Source organism: Neomonachus schauinslandi, chromosome 12, assembly GCF_002201575.2.
Source record: "Neomonachus schauinslandi chromosome 12, ASM220157v2, whole genome shotgun sequence".
Classification (NCBI taxonomy): Eukaryota; Metazoa; Chordata; class Mammalia; order Carnivora; family Phocidae; genus Neomonachus; species Neomonachus schauinslandi.
In genome coordinates this window covers 85,718,604-85,745,626 of record NC_058414.1, presented here as the reverse complement: position 1 = coordinate 85,745,626, position 27,023 = coordinate 85,718,604, and the positions used below count along the sequence as shown (strand labels likewise).

General features: G+C 50.3%; 1 protein-coding gene across 3 annotated transcripts in view; it reads left to right on the top strand.

The window, feature by feature from the left end:
* Positions 1 to 27,023, top strand: part of PLXNA4 (plexin A4) — a 353,986-nt gene that overhangs the window by 7,607 nt on the left and 319,356 nt on the right. For all 3 annotated transcript variants that reach the window (XM_021692788.1, XM_021692789.1, XM_021692787.1), the window contains exon 2: positions 9,920 to 10,102. In XM_021692788.1, the coding sequence (XP_021548463.1) occupies positions 9,920 to 10,102 (183 nt within the window). The remainder of the gene's footprint in view (positions 1 to 9,919; positions 10,103 to 27,023) is intronic.

Here is a 27,023-nt window from a genome sequence, read left to right as displayed (position 1 = left end):
CACTCATCTCCTAAGTCCCTCTTCCCCCTCTTTCTGTGATGTATTCTCCTCCACCCACACACTACACCGAGCAGCTAACGCAGCAAGGTCCCCCTCACGTGCACACGTGCGCATGCGCACACACGCCCCACACGGCGTGTGGCAGCCCAGCCAACATCGGCAGCAGGGCCTCTCGTTCAGTGAGCACGCAGACCAGCCAGACGTCACGGTCCAGCTCTGCATTCTGGGCCTTTCCTTCAAGTCCTGTCATCCTCACAGGGTGGCCTCTTGGCTGGGATTCTGGCTGGAGAGTTCGGGCCTCTGGGTCACAGCCAGTCCCTGCTCTCGAGATGTCGTTGGGCTGGTGAGCAGCTTCCCTTTCACTTTGAATTACACATTTCAGGAAGGAGGTGATAAAAATAATATCCCTTTCATAAAGCGTGTTGAGACTCCTAACAAAAGAGAAATACATGGACATTAATAAGTAATGAGAGACACAGAACACCTTGTGTTTGTAAGATGCTTCAACATTTCACAGCCCCACCTGTATATTCTCCTCGGGTCCTAAGAACCACCTGATGGGGCAGAAGGGGATTTAATAACACTGCTAGGGTGTCAGACTTATATTTTTTTCCTCACCACTAACTGCGTTGGAGAGATTTGGGCTGGGCCTAACCCAGATGTTACGTTCCGTAGGCCTGGAATGTGCCCTGTTCACCTGCCTGTCCATCTGGCACACGTTAGGAATGCTAAGTGAAGGCATTCGAAGGAGAGGCTGCGTTTCAAGCCAGACCCTCCCTGCTGTTACCTTCAGGGGTCCCTCGGTTTTTGCAAGGCAGAAGGGAGTGACTGCACATCGGTGCAGGGTGCTTGCTTCTTTTCATTAATGAAGTTTGTGGAGAGAAGGCAGAAAGACAACTGGGGGAGTTTCCCATTTGGCCTCTCCATGTACATGTCTTCCCCTGGTGGACTGGGGGGCCCACAGGCTGTCCACACAGATGAAACGGGAGCCGCGGGAGAAGAAAGCCCACATCCTTCCCAGTCCCAGAGTCATTACTGTGTCTCTGTCAGTGTTACAAAATATAATGGGATTTGTTTGGCTGATTTATCCTGCATGCACGCAGCATTATCCAGACTCGCACACGGGCCTGGGGAGCAAGAGGGGAAGATGCACGGCCATGAGAGTGGGCCTAATAAAATTTATTCCCACTAACAAGGGAATGGCCGACCCCATAATTCAGCCTGGCCAGCGGGGCCACTGCCTCCCAGAGCCTGCCAGAAAACACACAAACTTAATCATCGTGGCGTGCCCTGCTCCAATTACAGCTCTGGGGGTGCTGAGGCAGTCTGCAGTAGCCTGGGAGGGGAGTGGGAATGTGGGATTGATGGGCAGTGTGGAACCTCTTTGCCCTTGGCAGGTAGCCACTGGGCACATTTGAAGCTAAGATACAAATGGACAGAAGCAGCACCCAACAGGGTTGTGCTTGGGACAGTTCCCAACACTGAGAAGCCTTCCCTGGTGTTTCCCTAGGGTCCCCAGGCTCAGCTACTGGACTAGCCTCAGCATGGTAGCCATCTGTAGAACTGGGCCAGTGGAGTGGGGGTCCTGGTTCTCTTGCTGTGATCATGGTATCATGGGCCTGTCTGCTTATCAGAGGGAGAAACCTGGGGGCCTCAGCAGCTGAGCTAATGAGGAGAAGGTCACGGGTTCAACCCCCAGGATCCTATGCTAGGTTGGAGCTACTCTTTGCTGGCTGCGCTCAGCAATTCCTAGGATGGGTACATTACTATAGCTGACTGTGGTTACCTCCAGGCCTGCAAAGAGTGTGCTTGGCCTAATGCCTCTCTCCTGGGGAAAGAGCTCAAAATAGTGGCATTAGCTTCCTATTAGAAGGAGAGCTTATGATGATGATGAGTGAAAGACCACTTAGCTATCTGGTGGGATTGGGCACAGATAGTCTCAAACACACATAGAAATCGTAAAATGAGTACCAAAATAAGCATTGCTTTTAGCAGATCACTTCCATGGATTCATAGCTAGTTAAGTGCATTAATCTAGTGAATGTTTGCATCAGAAGCCAATACACACACAGAACTCCTACAGCATGATGACCTTCTGTCCTATATTTTAGTACCCACCCTTTTAAGATGCTCGGAAACAGGGCACTTGACTCTTGGGAACCTTGGTGTGATTTGTTGGGTTGTTCTTCCAACCCTGAGACATCTCTCATGAAGCCCCTTCCATAGCAGTTTTGTCTAAGTTACTGTTGACTGTGGTTTGCTGGCTTCCCTTCTCTGTCTCCGTACATGTTCATTTCTCCTACAATCTCATTGAAAAAGACACAATACAGGAATCATTCTGAGATAGTGCATTAGTAACGAAGTGGATGAGACCTCATTCCCTCATTCCATTTCCGACATCTGTGCTCACAGCTGGGGTGTGAGGGCCGGCCTTCACCTGCTACAAGGACTTACCTGGCTCTCAAGAGGGTTCAACCTTCAAGGTCAGCATGGGCCACGGGCAGACCTTCAGGGGAGGGTTAGAACTCAGAAAAGAGAAAGGAAATTTTATGGAGGACAGTAAAGCAATTGGTGGGTCACATAGTCCAGTTTTGGGGATTGCTTTTTTTATTTCAGAAACGAGCACTCAGGCACATGGACTATTTTATGGAGTAAGAAGCTTTTGGTAAAAGATAAACCAAAGCCTTCCAAAGCCTCCTCAAGATGTTTCCACCTCCCTGAGCATTCTGTCTGCTTACTTCTGCCCCTGCAGTCAGAGGGTGCTCAGAGTCATCTAAAGGGGTGGATGTGCTGTGGGTATCAGCCCCTGTTGCATTTATTAACACCTTAGGGGTCAGTGGTCACATCTGAGCTATGGCCCCCAATAAGTGGGTGATTATTACCTGCTTGTACTGCAGAGCTTTACAATTGAAATCTGTATTTGGACATGAGCTACTTCAGCTTATCTGATCAATATCTCCCTTTAAAAAGAAATCCCATGTGCGTAATTCACTGATTCCCCATTTCCAGTGGAAGTCTGCTGTGGTCAGCTTTTGGGATGCGTGTGTGTGTGTGTGTGTGTGTGTGTGTAAATGTAATTAATGGGAAGAATTTAGGGCTGCTGAGCATGAAGAATCCAAGACCTTTTCTTTTCCACATGAGCAAGCACCTCATGGGCGTCCCTCCTCTTTTTCTCCTAACTTATGTTCCTTTTCAAAACTTCAGCCCTCGCTTTTCTTTGGGACCAACAGACCCAGGAAGGGAGGAAGCACTGTTGTGTTGATAGGCAAATGGTCTTCTCTGTAGGGGAGAGTTCATTGCTTCTAGAGGCCCCAGAAAGGCAGAGCCCTCATCCTGGGTGGCAGGAGAAGTAGAGGCAGAGAGTCTTCCCTGAGTAGTCTCTGACCTGGAATAGCTTCCTTTGGGGCCACCCTATAGCCACCCTGGAGGAAGCCCCTGTGTAAGATCAGTTTTTTCCCTCCAGATGGGGATTTGGGGTTCTGGTACCATTTTCCCATCAGTGGGTCCCATGGGGGTCATTTTGCTCTATAGACCTCTATTTCCCCTTCTGTAAAATGGGGCTGTTGGATTCTAAGATGTTGATTTATTTGCCTTCTCTGAGACCACCGAGGTGTGAAAGAGTGGCCGTGCTCTGTGCTGGATGGAGCGCTCAGAGCTGAGCCCGGCGTCACCTCTCCTACGAAGCCCTGCTGCTTCCCTGTGCCCACTGTACCTTTAGCACTTTACTCAGTGTACAACTGAGGCAGGGCACAGATGGCCTTGTCCAAGTTGTGGCCCAGGTCTGTCTCCCCCACCAGGAAAGCAGCAGAAACAGATGAGATGTTTCCATCTGTATATTTTTGGGTCCTCACCTAGGCCTTTGTTCACTTGTTCCTTCCTACACGTTCTTAAGCATATTAATAAGTGAGGAACAGTAAATAGTGTTGTTTTCATTTACTGCCTCAGTTTCCCCTCATAGAGACAGGAGTTCCAATAGCCTAAGATACCAAAATTTGATGGGAAAAGGCTCAACTAAAGGCTCGTCAGTGGGTGAGCTTGGGCAAGTCTCTGGTACCTTCTCCCCCTGTGTGATGGTCTGGGCTTCCAGTGCTGGGGGTGAGCCTGGGGTGCCCAGGACTCCTCTGCATGAGGCTAGGTGCTACTTTTGCATGTAGGAAAGGTGGGAGAGCTGGTTTGCTCCCAGATGGAAGGACTCCTCTCTTTGCTGGACTAGGAGCTGCCCACAGAGCAGGGGAGGACCAGGTCTGACTTTGTATTTTCTATCCTGGGCTCAAGGTTACTGCTGCCAACCCAGAGCAGTTGGCCGCCGCATCCCCGTTTGGAGGAGTTGGGCAGCATCTGTCTATCCCCGCTGGCTTACCTGGTCGGCCTCTTTTGGATCAATTCCGGACATTTGTAAACAGCCGATGCCTGGGGTAAGGGGGCCGGCCTGTGGCTATGGAAGAGGCCACGTCCTCGAGCTGAGCTAATTGGCCCACAGGGGGATGGACCTGGTGACCTTTGCCTCATTAGCACCACGTTTGGATCACTGAGCTCTGGCCTAGTTCTGACCTTCCCATAATAAGGACTCCATGTGGGGCTTCTGCAAGGGTGGGCCTCTGAGGGCGGGGCTCAGACAGCCCCACGGGGAGGGGAGGTGCCCGCAGAAACCAGGCCAGGGGCCGCGCTAGCCGGAGTGAGAAGCAGTTTCGGGACCAGGTCCCCACCCGCCTCATCACCGGAGTTCTTCCAGGTGGCTTGTCACAGGTGTCAGGGTGACAGGGGTTCCTTATGAGTCTGTCACTAGGGCACGGGGCTGGGGGCGGGTGGTGCTGAGGAGCTCCCGACGAGACACCCCTGCTGTCTCCCAGGTCCGCTGTCTTCCTCCGCCCTATTCAGAGTCTCCCCAGAGACCACCGGACACCTCTGGGGTCCTTGGGTGACCACTTTGCAGCTCTGCCCCAGGAGCCTGGGGAGGCAGCCAGAGGAAGGATGCCGGCAGAATTAAAACCCCCTTTCTGTGGCGATGATAGAGCTTTTCAGAGTGCCAGTCTCTCTACAGAGTGGGAGCAATTTCCCCGTAATTGGTAAAGTAACCATAACTGCTCTGTCATTTGTATGTGGCGACGCGTAATTGCACGGTAACCTTTGCCGTTGAGCGCGAGGGAAGCGTGGTAGGCTATTAGATTGTAATTTGGAGTGTCAGCTCCGGCTCTCCACACCACCTCGGCTGCCGCTGCCACTCGGGAGGCCGCCGGGGAGCCTCTGCCTCCGGCCCAGTGGGCCCTGCTCCGGAGCCGCTAGGCTGTCTCTTGCTGCACCTGCCTGGGCTGTGGTGCCCTCAGCAAGGAAGGGACCTCGGCAGGCGCCGGGGTCCCAGGCCAGTGCTTCTCAAACCTGGTGAATGGTCACGTCACCTACCTGGGAAGGTGTTAAGATGCAGGTCCCTGAGCCTCACTCCCAGAGTTCCCTATCCAGTAGATCTGGGGTCGGTTCGAGAATTTGCATTCCTAATGAAGAGCGCTAAATGTTCCGGATTTTACCCCATTCCTCTGGTCCCTCCTTCAGCCTTCATAGGCCTTATAGATCTTTAGGAAGTTCCCCTTTTGCTATTTCATCTTGATGACATTAGGCCCTTTGATTGTGGGAACACCGCTCTGAGGTAGATACCATGAATTTCCCCCAAAACATGAGACTCACAAAGGTTGTCAGAATTGTCTAAGGATGACAAACAATAAGAGCGAACACTCCTATAGCCCTAAGTGCCAGACAGTGTTCTACATGCATTAAATCATTTAATCCTTACCACAGCGCTAGGAAGTATATACTCATAACATTATCCCCATTCTCCCAATAGGCTGAGACACAGAGAGGTCAGGTACCTTGCCCAAGGTCACACAGCATTAAGTGGTAGAGTTGGGGTTCAAACCGAGGCATTCTGATTCTAGTTCCACAGTGTTAACTACTGTGAAAGTCAGGTTTCCATTTACTCATCCATCCTTCCATCCATCCATCCATCCATCCATCCATCCATCCATTCTTTCAACACATATGTCTTAACCTACTACGAACCAGAAACTAAGCTAAGGGTACAAATACACCTAAAACATGGTCCTGTCCTTGAGCTCATGGTCCCTGGAATCCAGTGGATCATAGGTCTTAATTTATAAGCCATGCAATCATGAAGACATCTGTGGAGAGCAGATTTGGGATCTTCCTGATCGGGGCAGAAGGCTGTAGCCCTGTCTAAGGCTTTAACAGAACCCTGTCTGTTCACAGGGTTGCCCAAGTAGGCACCGCATAGATTCTCATGGCACAGAACCTTATTTTGTCCTTGGTGAGCATGAAGTTGCTGTCTAACAAATAAGCATTTTAACAATGGCCAAAGCTCATTTGTGGGCATCTGTGGAGCAGCCGAGGGAGAGCTGTGGCCGGGCTTCTGATTACGCTGGGGTGCAGTCCACTCCTGGCTCCTCTGGCTGTCGCTCTAATCTGGCTGTTAATGGGGCCCAGGGGAGAGCTGGGCCCGGGCAAGGGCAGACATTCTCCTCCCCCGCTGCCCAGGGTGTTCTGGAATCCACGCCAGCCCTCACCTGTCGAAGGCTTTCACCAATTAGCCTTTCCTTCCAGGACCCACACGGCTCTGGCATCTGCTCCTTCCACCTCAGCCTCCCCGGTCTATGGTCCCTATGGGGTCCCCCCCCACCCACCCTGGTGCTCTAATTGCCCTGAGGCCGCAGCTCAGACCCGGCATGGCGGTGTCCTTAGGGAGCCTGCTCCCGTCAGGAGCCATGCTGGGGACACTCCCTGTAGCCATCCTACCCCCATTCTGGGCAGGATTCCCATTAAAAAAACGAATATGAAATATCACCTCAAATTGACAAAGTGCTTTCCAGGTTAGCCAGTGTCTTCACACCTGCTTTCTCACCTGGTCCTCATGACAGTCCAGTCAAGGGGACTGAAGCTCAGAGAGCAGGAGCTGCCTATGCGAAGTTGTAGAGTTGGGAAGCGGGCTGCCATGTGAACCCGAGTCCTGTGTTTTTTCTGCTACTTCAGTGTTAAAAATTCCACCCCCCGCATTGCACCTGCTTTGAGGAAACAAAGAGTAAGACCCCCTCGTGCCACAGCTGGGGGACCTGGACTGCACCTGGTTCAAGGCCTCGATCGCACCTTTATCACCTGAAGCCCTGTTTAGAGGGAGAAACCAATACATGGTGGGAGGGGGGCTCGGGAGAAAGCCATCATTGTCCCTGGAATCCCAATGCCACGTTAGGAAGCCCAGCTGCAGCCTTGGCCTTATTTGAGCCTGATGACAACACCATGAGGTAGGCAGTGTGGGGGATGACTGTTCACGTACAGGTGAGCAGATTGCCTGCCTCCTGCCTCTCAGGAGGCGTCCTGAGCCAAAGACGGGCAGGGCCCTGGCCACCGGGCCACCGGGCCACCACGCTGAGCTGTCCTCGCTTCCTTCCAGTGAAAACATTCCTCCTTGGGCCCCTTGCCGCTCAAGTTGTCCAAGTGGCAGAGACTTGCTGCCTCTGAGCAAACCATGATTTAATGCTGCAATTGGCCAAATGCTTACACTCTTTTTGTAAGCGATTGTTTATTTATTGGTTTGTGTTCTGCCCAGTCAAGGGGAAGAATGGTACTCGGTAACTGGCCACTCAGAAATGTAATTCTGGGGGCTGAGCAGCCTAAGGCTCCCCATATCAGTGAGGCACGTGTTTGTGCTAAGGGTGGTGGGAGAATGTCAAATGTGGCTTGCCTTGCTCCCTGCCTCAGTTTCTTCTTGTGCTGTGTGGATAATCTTCCAGCCTCATCTGCTTGGAAAATGGATCATAACGGCAGAAGTCCCTGTGGCACAGCTTAGGGCCAAGAAAGTCAGGGATGAGAACTCCCTATGAAGTGGAGGCAGGAACATGCAAGGCCATGAGGATTCCCGGCATGCCCTAGGCTGCCCTTGGCATGCCTGGCGGGTCACGCTGCTATTATGTCCGGCAGGGAGAAGGCACCATTCTCCTTTATCTGGATTTTTCCTCCTTCTTTTCTTTCTATCCCTTTTGCCCTCTACCACCGGTCTCGCCCATCTCATTTTAGGAAAGAACCATAAAGATCAGACTAGACCTTGAAAGCTCCCTCCTAACTTTGACTTCTATATTGTTTCTTTGGGTGGGGGGAGGAGTTAGGGGTTGTGTTTGGCCTGGGCTTTTGGACCAGACTACACAAGAAAGGCCAGAGGAGATCAAAGGCATGGTGCAGACATCTGCTCTGCACGTGGCCTGCCCGGGCCTGCCCAGGCTCTCCCCAGCTCTGCCCCAGCCGCCCCCATGATAAGAAAGAGGAGAGAGGTCAGAGAGAGGTTTTAGATGCTCAGCACGTTGTCTTCCCTGAGATGGACAATCCTTGTTGCCCCCCCCCCAATCCTGGGAGGGAGCCGAGGGGCCCCCTGAGTCCCTGGAAAGCTCAGAGTTGGCCACTTTCACACAGCTCCGCTGGCAAGAGCCTGCCTGCTGGTTCTCCAGATGCCTTTTCCTTTGGCTGGATTGAAGCCTTTAAAAAAGTGACACCTTGGATTTTATTTCACTCCTTTTTCTGCAAAGTCCAAAGACGTTTACAGGCGTGAGCTCTATAGGCTTTATGGAAACCCATCAAAAAGCAGGGCTTGTTTCCTTCATCTTTATAGAGTGGAAAATAAAAGCATGAGAAGACGGAATAACTCTTCTAAGGCCACACAGTTCTTCTGAGAAGGAGAGGAAAAGCCAGCGTAGGTTCCTAGAGCTTTCAGAGAAGTCTGTGTCACACCAGAGCTGCTCGGTGGGGGCGCTAGGGGCTCCATGCCAGCCGTGGCAAGGTCTTCTCCACTCCTCAGTGGGACAGAACCCAGCTGTGACCCTGTGCTCACATGGGAATCTGGGAGCCTGGAATAAAACAGGGAGAGATTCAGTCGAAACACTGTGGGGAAAATGGTCCAAAGGTTTTTGCTCTTGGTTCCCTGACTCCTGGAATTGTCCAGGATTCAGGAAACAGGGTATCCAGGGGATATTCTCTTTAAGGAAGGCTCATAGGTGTTCCAGTCATTTTTACATATATTTTACATACAATGTTTGGGAAAGGCTGAAGGAATGTTAAACATATTTCTTCTTAAAAAGACTTTTCAAACCTTTACTGTAACTAATTGTTATGAGTCTCTTATATGGTGTTAGAACATATTATGTTTCAGTACAAAATTATTTGCCCAAGGAGTCCTGTTTTGGTAGAGCATCTTGGGGGGACTTGACTTCCACAGAAGACACTTGGGACATGCTGGTGTCGGTATGACAAGGCCAGGATTTCCCATCTTCACCACACTTTTAAAACAAAAGCAGGGAGCCTGAGATGGGGCATCATGAGGCACCTCTGTGGCTTGTTGAGTTCATTCGTGAACCTTCCACTTCTCCTATTTCTCTCTCCCCAACTGATTGTCTGCACATGCCTCTGTCATGGTATTGTCATTCATGTGTTAATGTTTCCAGTTTTCTGTTCTATGCTCTTGAGTCCTCATCTGTGTGTCTGCTCAACTTAGTAAGTTCTAGGTATGGAGGCCATATTCCCTCTTATTCCTAAGGAGAGCTGTCTGGAGCCCCCGCTCATGGGTGCTGGCCCAGTGCTTGCTGGTGTGATGGTGATGATGGACAATCTAAGCTACCAAGATGGCGCCTGGAAGGGGTTGGAGCTGGGGCAGAGAGACCATGGAGGCCAGGAGAGGAAAGAGACTCTCAGGATCTGTGTTTTTTTACCATGGTCCTGCCACCTGCTTGACTGTTGACAGGTCACCTAGTTTCTCTGGATCCGAGTTTTTCATGTAAAAAAGGGATTCTTCTAGCCCTGTAGCTCCCTGACTCGGTACTTCTGCTTATTGCCCTGGTATTCCCTCCTAATTTTTCTCCTTTTTAATTTTCAGCTCTTAACCATTGACGATAATTTCTGTGGCCTGGATATGAATGCCCCCCTGGGTGTGTCCGAGATGGTGCGCGGCATTCCCGTCTTCACGGAGGACAGGGACCGCATGACTTCTGTCATCGCATACGTCTACAAGAATCACTCTCTGGCCTTCGTGGGCACCAAAAGTGGCAAGCTGAAGAAGGTAGGAATGAGGTGCAGTCATTTTGGTTATTCTGAAGGCCATCTGTCCCCACTGGGATGGATATGATTTCATGTTTTACTACTTTGGCCCTGGTGGGCAAGTGATACAAGTATGATCTAAGGAGATATGTCACTCTTGAGGTCATGACTGATACCCTGTCCCTTTGCCTTTGTGCAGAGGGTTACTGTGGGAATCACAGTGGGTGAGTGTGCAGATGCACCTCTTCCCTGGGGCTGGGGTGCACATGGAGGAGTTGCCCCAGCCTCGCGATGGTGTGCTCTGTCCAGCTTGGGTTTGTGCCCTAACGCAAAGGCTTTCTAAGGCTGGGGTGGTTGGGGAAGGTGGGCAGAGGCAAGTTATGTACATGTTCCTCTTGCTTCAGTCCTTTTGACTAGTGTATCCATCGGGAATCTGTGCAGGGAAATAGATGGAGGAAAGTGCAGGACCTGCTGGAGTTGATAATGGGGCTGTGTCAGATCGTGGGATGAGGAAACTGTGGGTATTGTGGGGGCATAGAAATTACTTGAGGTGGAGGAGAATGGTGTGATGTGGGATGGGAGCTTTTCTTCCTTGTCCCCCAGAGCTTGCTGGCCTCGGGGTACTGGGTGATATTGGCCCATCAGCAGTGTTGGGGGCACCCTTCCATCTAAGACTCTTCCCTCACCCACCTCTGCTCAGGCTTCTCATCTCAGTGACTTGGAGCTGGTGCCCGAGAGCCCCCCCTTGATGGTATCCAAAGCCTTCCTAAGACTACGCCGTACCTCCTGTTTTGTGTCAGCTGATAATTGCACTTCAGTCTTGTCCCAGGGAAATATTGGTGAATCCATGTGGAACTCCTGCTTGTCTAATTTAGGCTTCCCTCAGAATTCTCTGGATATTGTGTGATTCCACATTGGGCACTGCCCGATCTGAGACAACTTTGAGCTCTACTTTCCCTTCGCTGCATTTCTGGGTATCAGCTGCACGTGGTCAAGGGGACACATTCTCAGCAAATCTAGAAGACTTTGCCTACTCTCCCATCCTACTATGTAACGGCCTGGCCATCATTTCTTTCTTTAAATTCTACATCTCTTGGAACAGGCGGTGGGGCTGGCGTGTGAGTGTACGGGGTGGTGGGGGGAGAGGTGTGTGTGAGGTGGGGATGTGTGGGGAGTAGTGACATGGGTAGTATCTGGAAGAGGAAGCCTGTGCTGGTGAAATGCCACGAGGCACCAGGAGGCTGGTGCGGGCGGCGTGCCACCATCTGGTACTGCCCGGAGAGCTGTGACGCCCTAGAGTACGGCCTCACATGTCAAATGCCCAACGCATGTGACCACCATCTACGTGGCTTTAATAACTGTATTTCATAGTTTCCTGCCTCTCTGCGAAGACTCTATTAAACCCAAGCAAACGTTTTGTTGCTGCCTTGGCGTCTTGCGGTGATTCTGGCTCACGAACCTCGTGGACGCCCCAGAAGGTGTCGCGTGTGACCCGTAGGTGTGTCGTTCTGGTGCGACTCCTGTCTGGGTGGGGCCGCCTCCTGCCTCTCCATCTAGTGCACACTGTGGCTCGTCACCTCCAGCTGCTGTCAGGAGCCTGGGCCAACCCCGCTCCTTCCTCCTCCCTCTGTCCGTGGCTTCCAGCTTCCCGTGAGCTGGGAGTCAGGCATCCAAACCGGCTGAAATTGTGTCCGATAAGCCTCAGTATAAACAGAGGAGGGAAAAACCCAGGCTTTGGAGCATGGGCCTGAAGGTGTTTCTGCTGGATGCTCAGATGATTTCATTCTTTATTATGATTCAGTAAGTTTGGTTTGCTAGAAAAGTGAGTCCTAAATACCGAAGGCATTCCCATATGTAGTTCTAACAATGAGATGTCTATTGACCTGCTTCGCCTGGCCCTATGGAGCCACTATGGAGACATAAAACCAAGCAAGATATGGAGCCACTATGGAGAGTAAAAACCAAGCAAGCCTTCACTCTTTTCTCTAGTGAGCCCAAGCTCAGTGCAATGGAGAAGTAACTTACCCCAGTGCGCTAGAAGATTCGCACCCACTGAACTTCCTACCCTGTGCCTTAGGATCATTTACTTGCTGGCAAGACTGAGTAAGTGGATCCTGTAGGAGGCTTTTCTTTTCTTTTTCTTTTTTTTTTTGGTCATCATCTGAGCTGGTGTCAGTGAAATAAACACTGAGAGTTCAGTGCACATAACAGAACAGACAGTTATTTTCTCTTGGGGGAGAAAAAGAGACATGTTTCCCGGCCATGGCTGCATCGTAAACCCACGACAGTCAACTTGCAAATGTGTGCTGTTGGTCAGAGGGTGGATTGAGGTCAGTGGGGGCTGACTGTCTTGCACCTGTGGAAGCCTGGCCCCTGATGGGGAGGTCAGAGTGCAGCACATCTCTGTGACAGTGGGCTGGGCACACATCCGGGAGTCTGGGCATGCACAGGGCACAGAGACAATGCTCACAGGGCAGGCTGCAGGCAGAGCCTTGCCTTCAAGTGTCCCCGGAGGTCAGCCGGGCCAGCAACGACAAGCATCACCTGACCAGGAGGCTTGGGGCTTTATAAACCTCTGGCTGGCATTTCCCATTTTTTTCCATTGGGGAGTTTATATCAGAACAGTTCTGTTTCGGGGCGCCTGGGTGGCTCAGTTGGTTAAGCGACTTGACTGCCTTCGGCTCAGGTCATGATCCTGGAGTCCCTGGATCGAGTCCCGCATCGGGCTCCCTGCTCGGCGGGGAGTCTGCTTCTCCCTCTGACCCTCACCCCTCTCATGCTCTCTCTCTCATTCTCTCTCTTTCAAATAAATAAATAAAATCTTTTAAAAAAAAAGAACAGTTCTGTTTCAGCCACCTGGGACGTTCCATTTAATTTCCAGAGCAATGGTGGGATTGGTGAAGCATGAACATTTGAGAGGTAAGAGCAGAGGGTCATGTGAGGGGGAATGAGCCAGCGGCCCTCCTGGGGAAAACTGGGCTGTTGGGGCAGCCAAACTTTCTGCGCTACGAGCTCAGAGTGGCAGCCTTTTTAATACTTGTGCAGGAGCCTAGTGACGGCTGCTCCAGACTCGGCACCGCCGGCCCAGGGGACGGTCTGAGTTGGGAAAGGAAGGCTGGGCCGCTGAGCCAGTTGTTTGAAATAATAAAAAGCAAAACTGGCCAGTTTATTTATTTTTTTCGGAACAATAGAATTTCCCACCACCCCGGCTCGCTGAGCACCACTCCCCTTTCCTTGCCAGCACTCTGTATTGCTTTTCCCAGAGGCTATCAGACCACATTCACCTTTTGGGCAGAGGCCCAGCTGTGAGATGCTTTGGGGCTACAAGAGGATGTTGCGGGAAGTTTTGTGAGCTGCTGAAACCAGGGAGTGAGAATAATGGAAATCATACTGTAGCCGTAATTACAGAGTTGTCTTCTCTGAGCCCTGTAATAATCTCCTGTGTGTATCAAGGGCCATGCAGAGTTCTTTGCCATACGACAAGGGACTCGAGGTGGGGAGGGTGGATGGGAGGGCTTGGGGGTTTGCTGTGTGTTTCTGGGGTCTTGGAGCTAGACTGTAGCGATCCATAGGCTGCCCTCGAAATTACTGACTTTTCCTTTTGTTTGAAAGGTGTGGGTCCTCATCATTTGCAACCTGGCCTCTGATGACCATAATTTCACTCCTTTAGTGCATACATCACATGAGGCAGAGGGAAAGGAGGTGAGGAAAGTGCCAATTTGGATGTCTTTTACGTTTTCTGATGTGTGCGTGCACGTGCGTGCATGCGTGCGTGTGTGTGTGTGTGTGTGTGTGTATGTGATGGCCAGTATGGGCAGCTTTTCCGTGGCAAGCATTATAGGCGAGTGCTATTAAGAAACATGGCATATAGGGGCGCCTGGGTGGCTCAGTCGTTAAGCGTCTGCCTTCGGCTCAGGTCATGATCCCAGGGTCCTGGGATTGAGCCCCGCATCGGGCTCCCTGCTCAGGGGGAAGCCTGCTTCTCCCTCTCCCCCTCCCCCTACTTTTGTTCCCTCTCTCGCTGTGTCTCTCTCTGTCAAATAAATAAATAAAAATCTTAAAAAAAAAAAAAAAGAAATGTGGCATATAAATGCTACAGTCACCAAGAAGTACTTAGGAACTTAGAAATAACCCACAGACTGTTAAAATTTCAACTCCAGGTTAAAAAAAAAAAAAATCTTAAGGCAAACACCATCCCGATCTGCTCTAGGGTGTCTGTATAAACCTGAAAATCTTTGTCCCAAGTTGGGGTAACGAGGCCAGTTGCTGCCTCAGATGGACAAAAATCTCTTTGCGTAACTCTTTTGGCTGGAACCCTCTCTCCTTGCCTCTCGCATTCCTACCACTAAGTGATCGTATTGTATGGCTGTTGTTCAGCCATGAGTTACCGCCTGACATTGGTGGAGAGACTAATGTTCATCGTGAGCCAAAACATCATAAACTCCTACTTGAGGTGTGATTGCTCCTTTCATTTTGTGATCGCATCGTTCCTGAGTGTTTAGCTCGGGTAAACTGTTTGCACCTAAGGGGCGGAGCACTTTGTGGATCCTAGTTAAGCAGAATTCGGGCTGATCTGACTCGTGGCTCATGTTAGGGTATGTACCCACATGTGTGACACACCAAGCCTTACCAGCGTCTCTTGATAGCAATTCAGTGTGTTTCAGCACGGAGAGTCAACGGGAGTGGATGCCCTAAAAATCATTCTTATTGGCAATTATTATGCACATTAACATAATCTGCCTAATTTTTTTCCTTGAGCCTATTTTGAAATCGATTTTCTTGTGTTCCCCACCCCCGCCCCCCCGAGCCTGACCACAGGTCCGGAAGGGCAACCAAACAGAAGTGGAGTTGGGTAGAGGGAGACCCACCTGGGTCTGTATCATTCTGACCATAAGTTCTCAGGAATGGATGCTGCGTGTGTGTGTGTGTGCACGTGCAATGCTCGAGTCACAGAGCAATGTCAGATCAGAGATGAATAGCTCCTGCTTTGCAACTTCCTAAATGTATCTGAGAATTCTTAACACTCCTGGAAATTAAATCAACTTTAAAAAAGAAATTCATGCCATAGATAGGATTCCAAATGGGTGAAGGCATCACAAAATCAAATGGAGATGTAATGTTGGAACTCTAACTTGCCCCAGGACCCTAAGATTAGAACAGAGCTGTATTACCTGATGTAGGATTTGGTCAGTGCGCTCTGTTATGGGTCTCTTCAAACAGAGCTGCTGGCTGGTTTGCATGTGGTTAGACACTCAAGCAGGAAGGAAAAGAAATATGGAAGAATCAATGCTGGACAGTTTCCATTGTGGAAAAAGACCATCAAAGCAGTTTTGTTTGATTGTTTTGCCATGTTGTTTCTGCAGTTCCCACTGCTGGTTTTGCAAATTTGAAGGCTGTGTGGATGTGAGACTGTGGGGTAAGTGGAGAGGAGCTGAGGTTGAAGGTGTTACAGACAGAAGAGCATCACAGATCCGGGGCGGCGGGGGTGGGTGTGGGGGTGCGTGCTCCTTCCACTCATCTTGCATCTCAGCAGGCACAAGAGATGGCTGTTCGGTCGTTAGTCTTTCAAGCCTGGGGACCCCAGGACGGGCCTTCAGACTGGCCTCACCTCACGCCAACTCCACACTTCTGGTGCACCTTGCGCAGTCTCCCCTGCTGGGGTTTAAGCCTTTTAGGCCATGCCACATCCGGTAGATGTGGAGAGCAGCCTAAGCTAGTCGATGTCCTTGTGGGCATATCTTACATTCTCGAGCAATATGAAGTCTCCATTCAATCATCCTTTTTACATAAGTGTATCCCCACTGGCACTCACTTCTTGCCCCTTGCTACTTTTCACTACTCTGCCCTTGGGCCCACCCACGGTCCCCACATGCCCCTGGTCGGGGGTGGGGGGGATCTCAAGTGGTCATTCAGAGCAGACCTGAGCAGGCTTGGGGAGGTGTCCTCACGATGGAGCCCCCCTCAGAGCAGCTTGACACTGTAAGCTGGGGCATCATTTCCTTCTCCTCCTGACATCCTCTAGAATAACGCACTTTGAGATCCCCGGAAAATACCACCTCAGGAACACTTGTCATTTTATTTTCCAAATGATCATTAGTAGTGCACATGATTTAAGGAGACAGTCTTAAATGAGCTTTGCCAATTCAAGATTTACTGATACACGTGTGCCATTTTTTTGAATCATATGTGTGTGTATATATATACATTTGTGTAGAATGATCCTGATCATAAATTAAAATGCAAAGATGTTAAAATTGAAGAGAGTGCTGCAGAAACACCCCCAAATCATAGAGTGCACTCAGTCAGCTGATGCTCAAATGCCAGACACGCTGGAGGAATTTATCCAGTGACACATGCAATTGAAGTAAAATATTGTGCTTTACAAGAACATATCATTAAAATGAAAACTAGCAGCATATCAGGAGTCTGGCCATGTAACCAAGACAACAAAGATGGGGAAGGATGAAAGACATGGTGTACCAGAGGAAGAGGGAGGAGCAGAGGAGAGAAGAGGACAGGGCCCCCAGCTGCAAAGGGCCCCGTGCTGCCGGGCTCGCATCTGAGAGACCCCGCATCAGAGGAGAAGAGCATCTTTCTGTCCGTAGTGGCGAAGGCCCTCGGTGAGGGCAGGAGCAGGGGAGGTCTTCGTCACCTGAAATCACTCTACTTTCTCTGCCAACTTTGATGGGGAAGGCAGCGGGACTGACTCAGGACCCACTGGTTGGCGCTCTGACTGGGGTGTCTGTGTGTAGTCCCTACTTGTTAGCAGGTGACTTCTGGGAATGTGGCCACATGGCCGGCCTCTTGGGGGTGTCACGGTGTTTTTCGCAGCAGCTTTGGCTTCTCGTAGAGGCATTCACAGGGACTTTTAAAATAGCTCTCTCGAGTCTGCTGTAGTCACTTCATACTTTCCATCCTGCCCCAGGTGATGCAGGGGCAGTAGCTAATTGATTACCCCAAAACGTAGAGGCTTAAACAAAACAACCTTTATTATCTCATGGTTTCTGTGGTCAGGCATCCAGGCATGGCCTAGCTGGGTGGTTCTGGTTCGGGGTTACCAATGGACTACAGTCAGGGTGTCGGCTGGGGCTGGAAACGGGGATGATCCACTTCTAAGATCATGTGCTGTCCACTCTTGCCTGTTGTTCCTGTCATTATGCAGTATTGTTCTTCTGCCTCACAAACATCATCCTGACCAATTCACCCAGGACCACTGTGAGGCTAGTGAGGCCTGGGGCAGCACTGGCTCCCCAGTTCCTTTCTAGATTTGGTGACCTGAGGGACAGTGACTTGAGGGGCACCCTTTCCCCCAAAGCCACTGCTCGATGCCCATCACCAGGTAGCATTATCTCCATTATTCACTGCAGAGCCCAAGGCTCAGGACGGTGAAGAGTGGGAGACCATCTTCATTGTATCCCATGTTGCTGGCATAGCTGGGTGAGGACCTAGGTCTACTCTGTTGATCTGCTTTGCTCGCATGAGTCCCATTAGGAAAAGAGGGCCAGGGGCGCCTGGGTGGCTCAGTCGGTTAAGTGTCTGCCTTCAGCTCAGGTCATGATCTCAGGGTCTGGGATTGAGCCCTACATTGGGCTCCCTGCTCTGCAGGGAGTCTATTTCTTCCTCCCCCCTACTCATGTTCTCTCTCTCTCTCTCACTCTCTCTCTCACTCTCTCTCTCTCTTAAATAATTAAAAAAAAAAAAGGAAAAGAGGGCCAAGGAATGGGTCTGAAAGCCGTGGGTGTTGGCTCAGGGGTCTCCCCCACCCCATAGGCTCTCCCTTCCTTGAGACCATTCTCAGGCTACTGAAACACCTGGCATCCCCAGTGCCTCCCCTGGTCCCAGTTTTTCTGGTTTCCAGAAGAATCTCTCAGAAGCCACTTCCCTTCCCCCCAAGGCTCCTGAGGCCTTGGAAGCAAGGAGGGCGGAACAGAAGGCAAACAGGAAGGAGGAGATCTGTCGCTCTTGAAAAGAGGATCCTTATCTTTCTATTCAACCACTCCCATCTCCCCACCAAGATGTGAGCATGCTGGGGTGGGGTGGGGGCAGCTGATCTGAGTGTGCGCGGGTGGTTGGACTTGAGACGTCAGAAGGATGCTGAAGCCACCGTGGAACTTGCTTTCATCACGGTACCCAGAACTTCACCCAAGTGCTCCTGCTTTTCAGGTCTTCCCACTGGGAGGCTCAGAGGCCCGTGGGTTTTCAGGCAGAATTATGCCCAAGATCCTATGGGCATCTCATGTACTTTGTGTTTTTGATAACAGTGAAGACAGAGAGCTTTGGTCTCTTCTTAAAGATCTGTAAGTCTATAAGTGCTTTAATTCGGTCTCTCTGCTGACTTACCAACATCTCCTCCAGGGTTCATTCAATTCTGTCCATTTTCTTCAGCCTCCCCCAAAAGATCATAGCATTTATCCATGAGTTTCTACCAGAAACAGGACTCCTCTATGGGGACTTCTTACAATGGATACACAGGTTTTTTGAAAAGTCGTGTGTAATTACATTTTAAATGCTTCAGATTAGCATACATAGACTATCTTATTTAATCTTTATGATCACAGTTGTTTTGGGCCTTCTTTCAGACATACCAGATATGGGAAAGGAAAATGCATTTTTTTAAAGATTTATTTATCCATTTTATTAATTTTTTAAAGATTTCTTTATTTTAGAGAGAGAACAAGCACGTGCGAGTGGGGGGAGGGCAGAGGGAGAGAGAATCTCAAGCAGACTCCCCACTGAGCAAAGAGCCTGCCATGGGGCTCGATCTCACGACCCTGAGATCACGACCTGAGCTGAAACCAAGAGTCAGACGCTTAACTGACTGCACCCCCCAGGCGCCCCAGGAAAGCACATTTTAAATCTCACTCACAGAGTAAGTCTCTTTTAGATCCCATGAGGTTTTTCAGGCAGAATCAGCTTAGGCCTTGGGTGGACCTGAACTTGCACATCATTGACCTTGAGTGCCACCATGGCAGCTGGGATGCTAGACAACCCCCCCCTCCACCGCCATGATCTGGGCAGCGTCAAGGCCAGAGGGGTACAGGCGGTACTGACTACTTCATGCCTCGACTAGGCTGTGGGCTTCTTCCTCCAATGGAAAGGTCATGGGCTTTGGGGGAAGAAATATGAGTTCATTGAAGGAAGTCAATGAATCCTTTTCCAAATGGAAGAATCCTTTTCCAAAAAGGATATGTCATGTATCCATTTTATCAATTTGAGTTTTTATTCAGTCCTGTTTTGATCACCCCAAAATCACAGGCAATCAGATGTTTCAAAATCCATAGCTGAGAACTTCTTCTGAAAGCAGTTTATTCTCTTTACATAAAAAACAGTTTATTAATATAGCTGGATCTTTGTCCCAGTGCATCTAAACCTTCCCAGTTAGACTTCAGTTACCACGTACAGAGCTGTCCGAAAGTAACAAATGTATCTGAAGACTGACTGTTAAGACTTATAGATCTGGGTGTGTGTAGAGGTCTGTCAACTAGCTTAGGCGACATTACGTTGTATTGACCCCCAAATTTAAGTAGCTTACCACCATAAAGGTTATTTCCAGCTCACGTTCGCTGTGCACCCTGGTTGGGTGGTGGCTGTGCTCCACGTGATATATTTGGGACAGAGACTGAAGAGCAGCCCCTCTGTCTGGGGCCATGCCAGTCTTCCATCAGAAGGAAAAGAGAGACAGCAGAGTTACCTGATGGACTGTTAGAGCTGCCTCTTGGAAGTAGTCCCATTCTTGCCACTCACATTTTATTGGTCAGACCAAAGTGAATGGTGTGGGAAATATACACCTGCCACAGGAAGAGGCCTGGTGTGTATATGTACGTGGAGGAGGGAGGGAGGGGCAGAGAACATTTTGTCAATAACACAGTTTACCATAAAGACTATTAGTGTGATCGTCCACATTGAGTCAAGAAATATCAACTTGGCCATCTGTAATGTGCTAGATGTTTCTTGACTTAAAGAGCTATGGTCTCTTCTGGCTTAATATTGGAGAAAATGTGTGAGGAATATAGGATATGGCTGATTTCATATCATCAATCCAGACGTCGTGTTAGAGATTTTTTTAAAAACTAAATCCTCTATCAGCTGGTTTTCTTGTGATTTGCTTTTTCTCCTCAAACAAAAACTAGAGTTTTTCAGTTCCTTCTATTATTAGGCTCTGCATGTTTGTATTTCCCTGCACTCAGTTTTCCATAAGAGTGAGGGCACTTTTCTACTTAAGTACAGAGATCAGATTGTGCTCAGCCGATGTCTCTGGGGGTAACTAAATCATCCAGATTTGTTAAATCATTTCTCTTACCTGCAATTAAATCGAGCCTCCCAAATTAATTTTCCCTGAGTAACTTAACCCACAAAGATTCCTCTACTTCCCCCTCTGAATCTGCTTTTCTAATTGTGAATTCCAAAATTCATTCTGGACACAGGCAGGACTTCTGGCCCCTGAGTTCCATTCCTCTGGGCAATGAACCCAATCTGGTTCCCACACTGGCTACCCACTCCAGGCCAGTTCTCGGACCTCCTTATCAGGGCTCCCCACCGTCCGCTGCTCTCTGGAAAAGGCGGGAGAAGTGCGGAGCTGGAATTCTGAGCCGAGGACGCCATCCTGCAGATTGGTTTGAACAACATTGATTTTTAGCTCTCAAACTTATTTTGTCGACTGCCAATTTTTTGGCTGACATGTCTTAAACTTGCATCATACTGATGATGCATGAGAGTCACTGAGCCTCCATAACAGGAGAAAATGATACGTATTTTCATGGCTGAGCTGGTGGCAGCCATTGTGAGGGCCGTGGCAATCACAGAAAGCTCACGAGGAGTTGCCCTTTTGCAAATGTGCTAGGAGGGGCCCCCGGATCCTTTCTAAGCTCTCCACCTTCTGTTTCCAGGTAGATAAGACATATACCCACACGTGCAGGACTGTGTGCCCCCTCCCACACTTACACACACATTCATGTCACAAACACGCACATGTGCCTAATCCCCACATGTACCTGGATGCGCCCGTGCCTGCACACTTGGGAGCTAGACCCTTCTCTGCGCTCAAGCCTGGGGCCGCTCCTCCCTTGTGCCGCCCTCTCTGGCTGAGCCCCACCTCCCCCGTGTTCTCTCTGGGAAATTAGCAGCACACCATCTAATCAGTTTACCTCTGACTCGCCCACTTTGGCTTTGAGATGATGACAGAGTGGAGCTATTTAGCTGTCAAACGCGCTGACTATTGCCCAGATGGACAGTGTCTCAAACATCAGAGTGGGTTCTTTCTCCTCCGTGTGTGTGTGGGGGGGGGGGGGACGGTAATGAGTCTCCCAGTTGCTTTTTTAAGTGCTTCTTGCATCTGCCTTTCATTTTAATGCCTCCTGCCTGCTGACCTCGCTTCCCGGCAGCCAGCCTAAGTGTGATTCCCATAATTAGCTTAGTGATAATTTAATCTCTCTGCTTTAAATTTGATTGTTTTTGAGGGACTTGGGTCTGGGGACAGGGGAGAGGGACCTTTGCTTTTGTCTGGACTCTGTCTGGGGGTGGGAGCGCAAGGGCTTTGCTGGGTTGGGGTGGGGTGGGGGACAGGGAGAGAGAGGCCCTGGGCTTCCTGGGTAGATTCTGGACAGGAAGCCGAAAGCTCTCCTTTCATCCCTCCTCTTGTAAGGGGTTCCCTTTCTTTGTCCCTATTTCCCTTCAGAGTATGAAGGCATGTGAGTGTGGGTACACAAAGCACTTTAAGGTGCCTAGGTGAGGAGCAGCTCAGAAATGGGAAAATAGGGGACGCCTGGGTGGCTCAGTGGGTTAAGGGTCTGCCTTCAGCTCAGGCTGTGATCTCGGGGTCCTGGGGTCAAGCCCCACGTCGGGCTTCCTGCTCTGAGGGGAGTCTGCTTCTCCCTCTCCCTCTGCCCTGCTGGTGCGCGCGCGCTCTCTCTCTCTCTCTCTCTCATAAATAAAATCTTTAAAAAAAAGAAATGGAGAACAATACACTTCCTCAGTGGTGATGGCAGCCATTCTCTTAAGCCAGAGAAACATGAGAAGGAGCAAAAGGAGCCACTGAATGCCACCCTGTTGTGCCCCACTCCCATTCCTAGGCACCCCTGCAGTCTTTATGTTTGGGTCTGTATCTGTCTGTCCGGGTGTATGTCTGGGGTTACCCATGCCTCTCAATAGTTAGGAACCAGACCTGCATGGTACATGAAGAGCTGGAATTGACAGCAAGGAAATCTTCACTGTGTTGTGGCAGCACCTTTGACTTTGGACAAATTGTTTATTTGAGCAATGAGTATATTGATATATGCACCCTCCACCTCTCTTATGAAGGAGCTGAGGATAATAGGACTTCACATCTATAGAGCATTCTTTGATTCACCAGGAAGAAAAAAAATAATAAAAATTGGGAAGATGGTGAGGATCATAGGACTTTCTGTGCCTAGGAAACCTCTAAAGAAGAGTCTTCAAAATCCGTGGATATAAAGACCCGTGTGAACCCAGGCAGGGAGTGTGGAAGGTCTCCAGAGACAGGGGTCTCTAGGGGAAACCGCAGATGCTCCAAATAGATGCACTAACCAGTCCCTGTGGGATTTAACTGTGCTCAAGATCTCGTTGGCAGAACTTCAGAAGCCCAATGAGGAAGGTGAACGATGTAATTCAGCTGAGCCATCCTTGGCCGCTCACTGAGCTGCTAGGACATGTGAGGCGCTCTGACAGGTGAATACCGGGGTGAGAAGGGGGCACAGGCAGGGCATGCTCAGCTCTGAGCTTGGGGTCCCTCCTACCATCTCCTGTAGCCTGGAAACAAGGTCTTTGATTTATGAGCTGACTTTTAATTAAAAGAACAGCAGAAAAGAAATCTCATTTTGCCACTACAGGATAAATGGTTCACAATCCGAACTGATTTTGTTTCTTCTCCAAATGTCCCAGCGCTGCGGGAGTGTGTGCATGTGTGTGCGTGATGGACACTGGCCCAGAGCCCCTCTCTAACACTACTTTGCTCCCAGGGCTGACCTTGCCTCTCCCTCCTGAGTCCTGCTGTGTAGTCCTAATACCCCCTTCCAGGTGTGCATTCCTACCCTCGCACCCTGGGTCACAATTTCTCTTTGCAGCGTTCCCCAGCATGTTTACTTGAAGAGAGGTTGTCAGTTCTGGTCTAAGTTGCTTGAAGAACTTTCTTTCTTTCCATCCTTCCACTATGATGATGTTTCTGTGGTCTCTGGCAAAAGATTTTATTTTGCTGGTCACTCCAAATTCTCAGGATGTTTTAATTTCCCTGAGAGCCCCTCATGCCATCCCTTTGGCACTTCCCAGGGTAGAATTTACCAGACTCACAGCCTTTGTTCTCTGGGAGTCAATCTGCTCTAATAGGACTGAATCTGACCTGGGAGTGGCCTTTCTTATGTGACAACATTTATTTACCATCACTACCCATCACCTTTAGCAATATGATATGGACTGCCCTTTTCTGTGGGTCCTACCTTCTAGAAATACCGATGTTTAGTTTGTGATTTGGAAGTGTATTTCTTTCTATCTGACAGGCTACCAGGTCCGTTCAGAGTATTTTCATCCTCCCCTCCACCAGCAAGGTTTGTGGGGCCCTGTCCTTTGGCTCCAGAAGTGGGAGCCAAGGGTCCTCATCCCAACCAAAGGACCCTCCCTCTGCCCTGCTATGACTTTGGGACACTATTGGAGAAGCCACTGTGAGCTCTTTGTTCCAGAGAAGGAGGGAGACTCTGTCCCTGAAACTTACTGAGAAACCTCAGGGGAACTGGCCAGCAAAAATCACTAGCTCAGATAAGCCAGAAGAACAATTGTAGCGCCATGGAGAGGCATCCTGAGCCAGTGGCAGGGATTTGCGTTTGTGCTCGGTGACAAATTCTCATCCCTCTCTGCTGCCGACTCACTTTGAGGGACGAGGGCCAGTCAGCCCCCTTTGCAGGATCTCCATCCTATTTGCAGTAAACCACAGAGGGAATGAGCCCCAGCCCTCCCCCACCCTCTGTCTGCTGCTGCATTTATAAATACCCCGTCACATAATGTCCTGGTGTCAGCATGGGGGAGGCTCACAGGGACAGGAGCCACCACTTCACAGCTAGAATGTTTGTTCCTGCCTGCCAGCACCTCAGACTAAGAGCTGGTATCTGTGGGCTCGCCCGAAAGCACCAGCTCACGCAGCCTGCTGCCCGCTACCAACCCCAGCCCTCTCCTGCACCTGCTTCTCCTTCGTGAGTTGAGGGAAGGACCCCTGTGCCCGCCACCTACATGATGGGACCAACAGTGACATCTGCTTTCCAGCCTGTCCAAGTGATTCTTCCCAGAGCACTGTGAGGCCCTGGGGCTGCTCTCAAGATAAGATCACTGGTGCTAAACTTGTCTTTGCTGACAGCCCAGAGCTGGGTTCCAGGGTTCCCGGCAGGCTTGGGAGGTAGTCGGCTGGGGGTGAGCCCCGCAGGGGCCCCAGCTCCTGCCTCCACCGCTGTCTCTTGACAAGGGTTCCCTCTCCCCTTCCCCTTTTGGCTTCCCAGGTTCCCTGTTCTAAAGATTTGCCTCTGTGCCCACCACCCCATCCAGTTCCTGGCGGCTTAAAGGGCCAGTATAAAGCCAGGTTGGAAATCTTAAAAAAAAAGACGACGACAAAGGCAGTGGGGAGGGGCAGTGGCACCTGGGTGGCTCAGTGGGTTAAGCGTCTGACTCTTGATTTCAGCTCAGGTCATGATCTCAGGGGCATGAGATGGAGCCCTGTGTTGAGCTCCTGCTCAGTGGGAAGTCTGCTTGAGACTCTGTCTCTCTCTGTCTCTGTCTCTGTCTCTCTCTCTTTCTCTCTTGCTCCCTCTCCCCATGCCCCTTCCTCCCCTCTCCAATTAAATAACTTTTTTTAAAAAAAAACAGCCAGTTTGGGGGATGTGCCCGGCATCGATGAAGAAGAGTTCTTGCACGTGGACAGTTGTCTTGCATCACGAACACCAGTGTTCTGCGCTGTGCTAGTCTGCCTGAAGGGAGCGGGTGAAGTTGGGTCCCGGAGCCTGAAAGAGCCCCTCTCCTCCTCACACTCCTGCGTGTCTGTGGCCTGTCGTTCTGACAAATGAGTCTAGAACTTGAAGGGTCCCAGGAACCTAGAATAAGACTTGGGAATCCCATCGTCAGGGGCCAGGGCCATCTGACACTGAAGGAGAGGGCTTTCCCGGCCAGGGAGCCGGGCCAGGGTGCAGCACAGAAGTAGCAGGTGAGGTGGGCTGGGAGGACTCAGCCAGGAAGCACCCTGAGAGAAGTCCACGGTGGAGGGATGAGGGGAGGGAGCACCAGGTACCTCCCCAGGGGCCGGCTGTGAGCTTATGAGTCTCCTATTGCTGAGGTAACACATCACCACAAGCTTACTGACTTAAAACAACACGGATTATTCTCTTACAGATCAGTAGGGTGGAAGTCTGACATAGGTCTCACTGGGCTAAAATCACCATGTCTGACAGCTGCATTCCTTTCCGGCGGTTCTCAGGGAGAATCCATCTCCTTGCCTTTCCAGCTTCCCAGAGGCTACCCACGTTCCTTGGTTCAGGGCCCTCTTCCTCTGTTTTCTTTTCTTTTTTTTTTTTTTTTAAAGATTTTATTTATTTATTTGAGAGAGAGAGAATGAGAGAGAGCACATGAGAGGGGGGAGGGTCAGAGGGAGAAGCAGACTCCCCGCCGAGCAGGGAGCCCGATGCGGGACTCGATCCCGGGACTCCAGGATCATGACCTGAGCCGAAGGCAGTCGCTTAACCAACTGAGCCACCCAGGCGCCCCTCTTCCTCCGTTTTCAAAGCTAGCAACATTGCCCCTCCGTAGTCTTAGCTCCTTCCAACCACAGCTGGGAAAGGCTTTCTGCTTTAAGGACGCGTGTGAGTAGATCAGGCTCACCTGCATCATCAGCAGCGAAAGCTGATTCCACTGCAAAGGTCAAAACCACAGTTTTATCAGTCAGGGCTGGGGAGAGGAGGACAGGATGGAAGATGAGAGAAAAGTGAGCCACTACTCCGTGCTGGGCCCTTTGGTACCCAAATCTTCCATGTGAAAGTCTAGGGCCCTCACAGCAGCCCTGCGTGCTAAATGTGTTTGCTCCAGGTTTTCCCACAAGGGCACTTAAATCCAGACCCCAGAACCCACACCCTCGTGTTCCCTCTCCTTTTATGGACACAAAAGATTTGGGGTATGTGTGCCCATGTGCATTTTAGAGCTTGATTTGGTTTCCTCACCAAAAATCTAGCTTTGTGTATGTTGGGGTGAGGCTGGGGCATATGGGGAGTTTGAGGCTCCAGAGAGGAAGCACTCTGTATTAGCATCTTGGGCAGCTCTCCTTGCTGGAAGGAAGCTTCTGGCCATTCCAGGGCCTGAGTTCTGAGCCTCAGTGAGAATCGGCCTTTTCTCCCGCTGCCTCTTGAAGTCCCTGGACTCTCACCACGAGCTTCTATACTTACAGGACTGATCTCATTTGGGCTTGTGAAAAGGAACAGCTGATGTGTTATATAATTCTCTTTCAAATGTGTGTGTAACAGTATGTGCATGAATATAGCGTGTGTATGTGTGTGTGTGGGGGGGTTGTTCCTGGAAAAGCTGAGAAGGACCTGCTTGCCATTTTTGATGACTTGTTCTAAAGCATTCCTCTGCCTGTCTTCTCATTCAGTTCTCCTTCTCATGCTTCTGCAGGAAGAGGGAGAGGGAAGGTGCAGTGCATGTCAGCCATGGCAAGGGAGGTTAGGAACATTGTTTGGGCTTCCTCCTGCCTCTTCCACTTTGTCACCATAAGGCACAGACCTCCCCATCTGACCTCAGCTCTTTGGACTGCTGAGATGAGAAATTTTGCCTTCAGGCTTCCATGGGATTGAGTGTGCAAAAAAACCCAACACGATCAGGAAAAGTCACTTGTGCAGAATATGGATGGCGTGTGTATAAACATCAATTTGCAACGAATAAATGGGGATGGTTTCTAAACAAAGTCT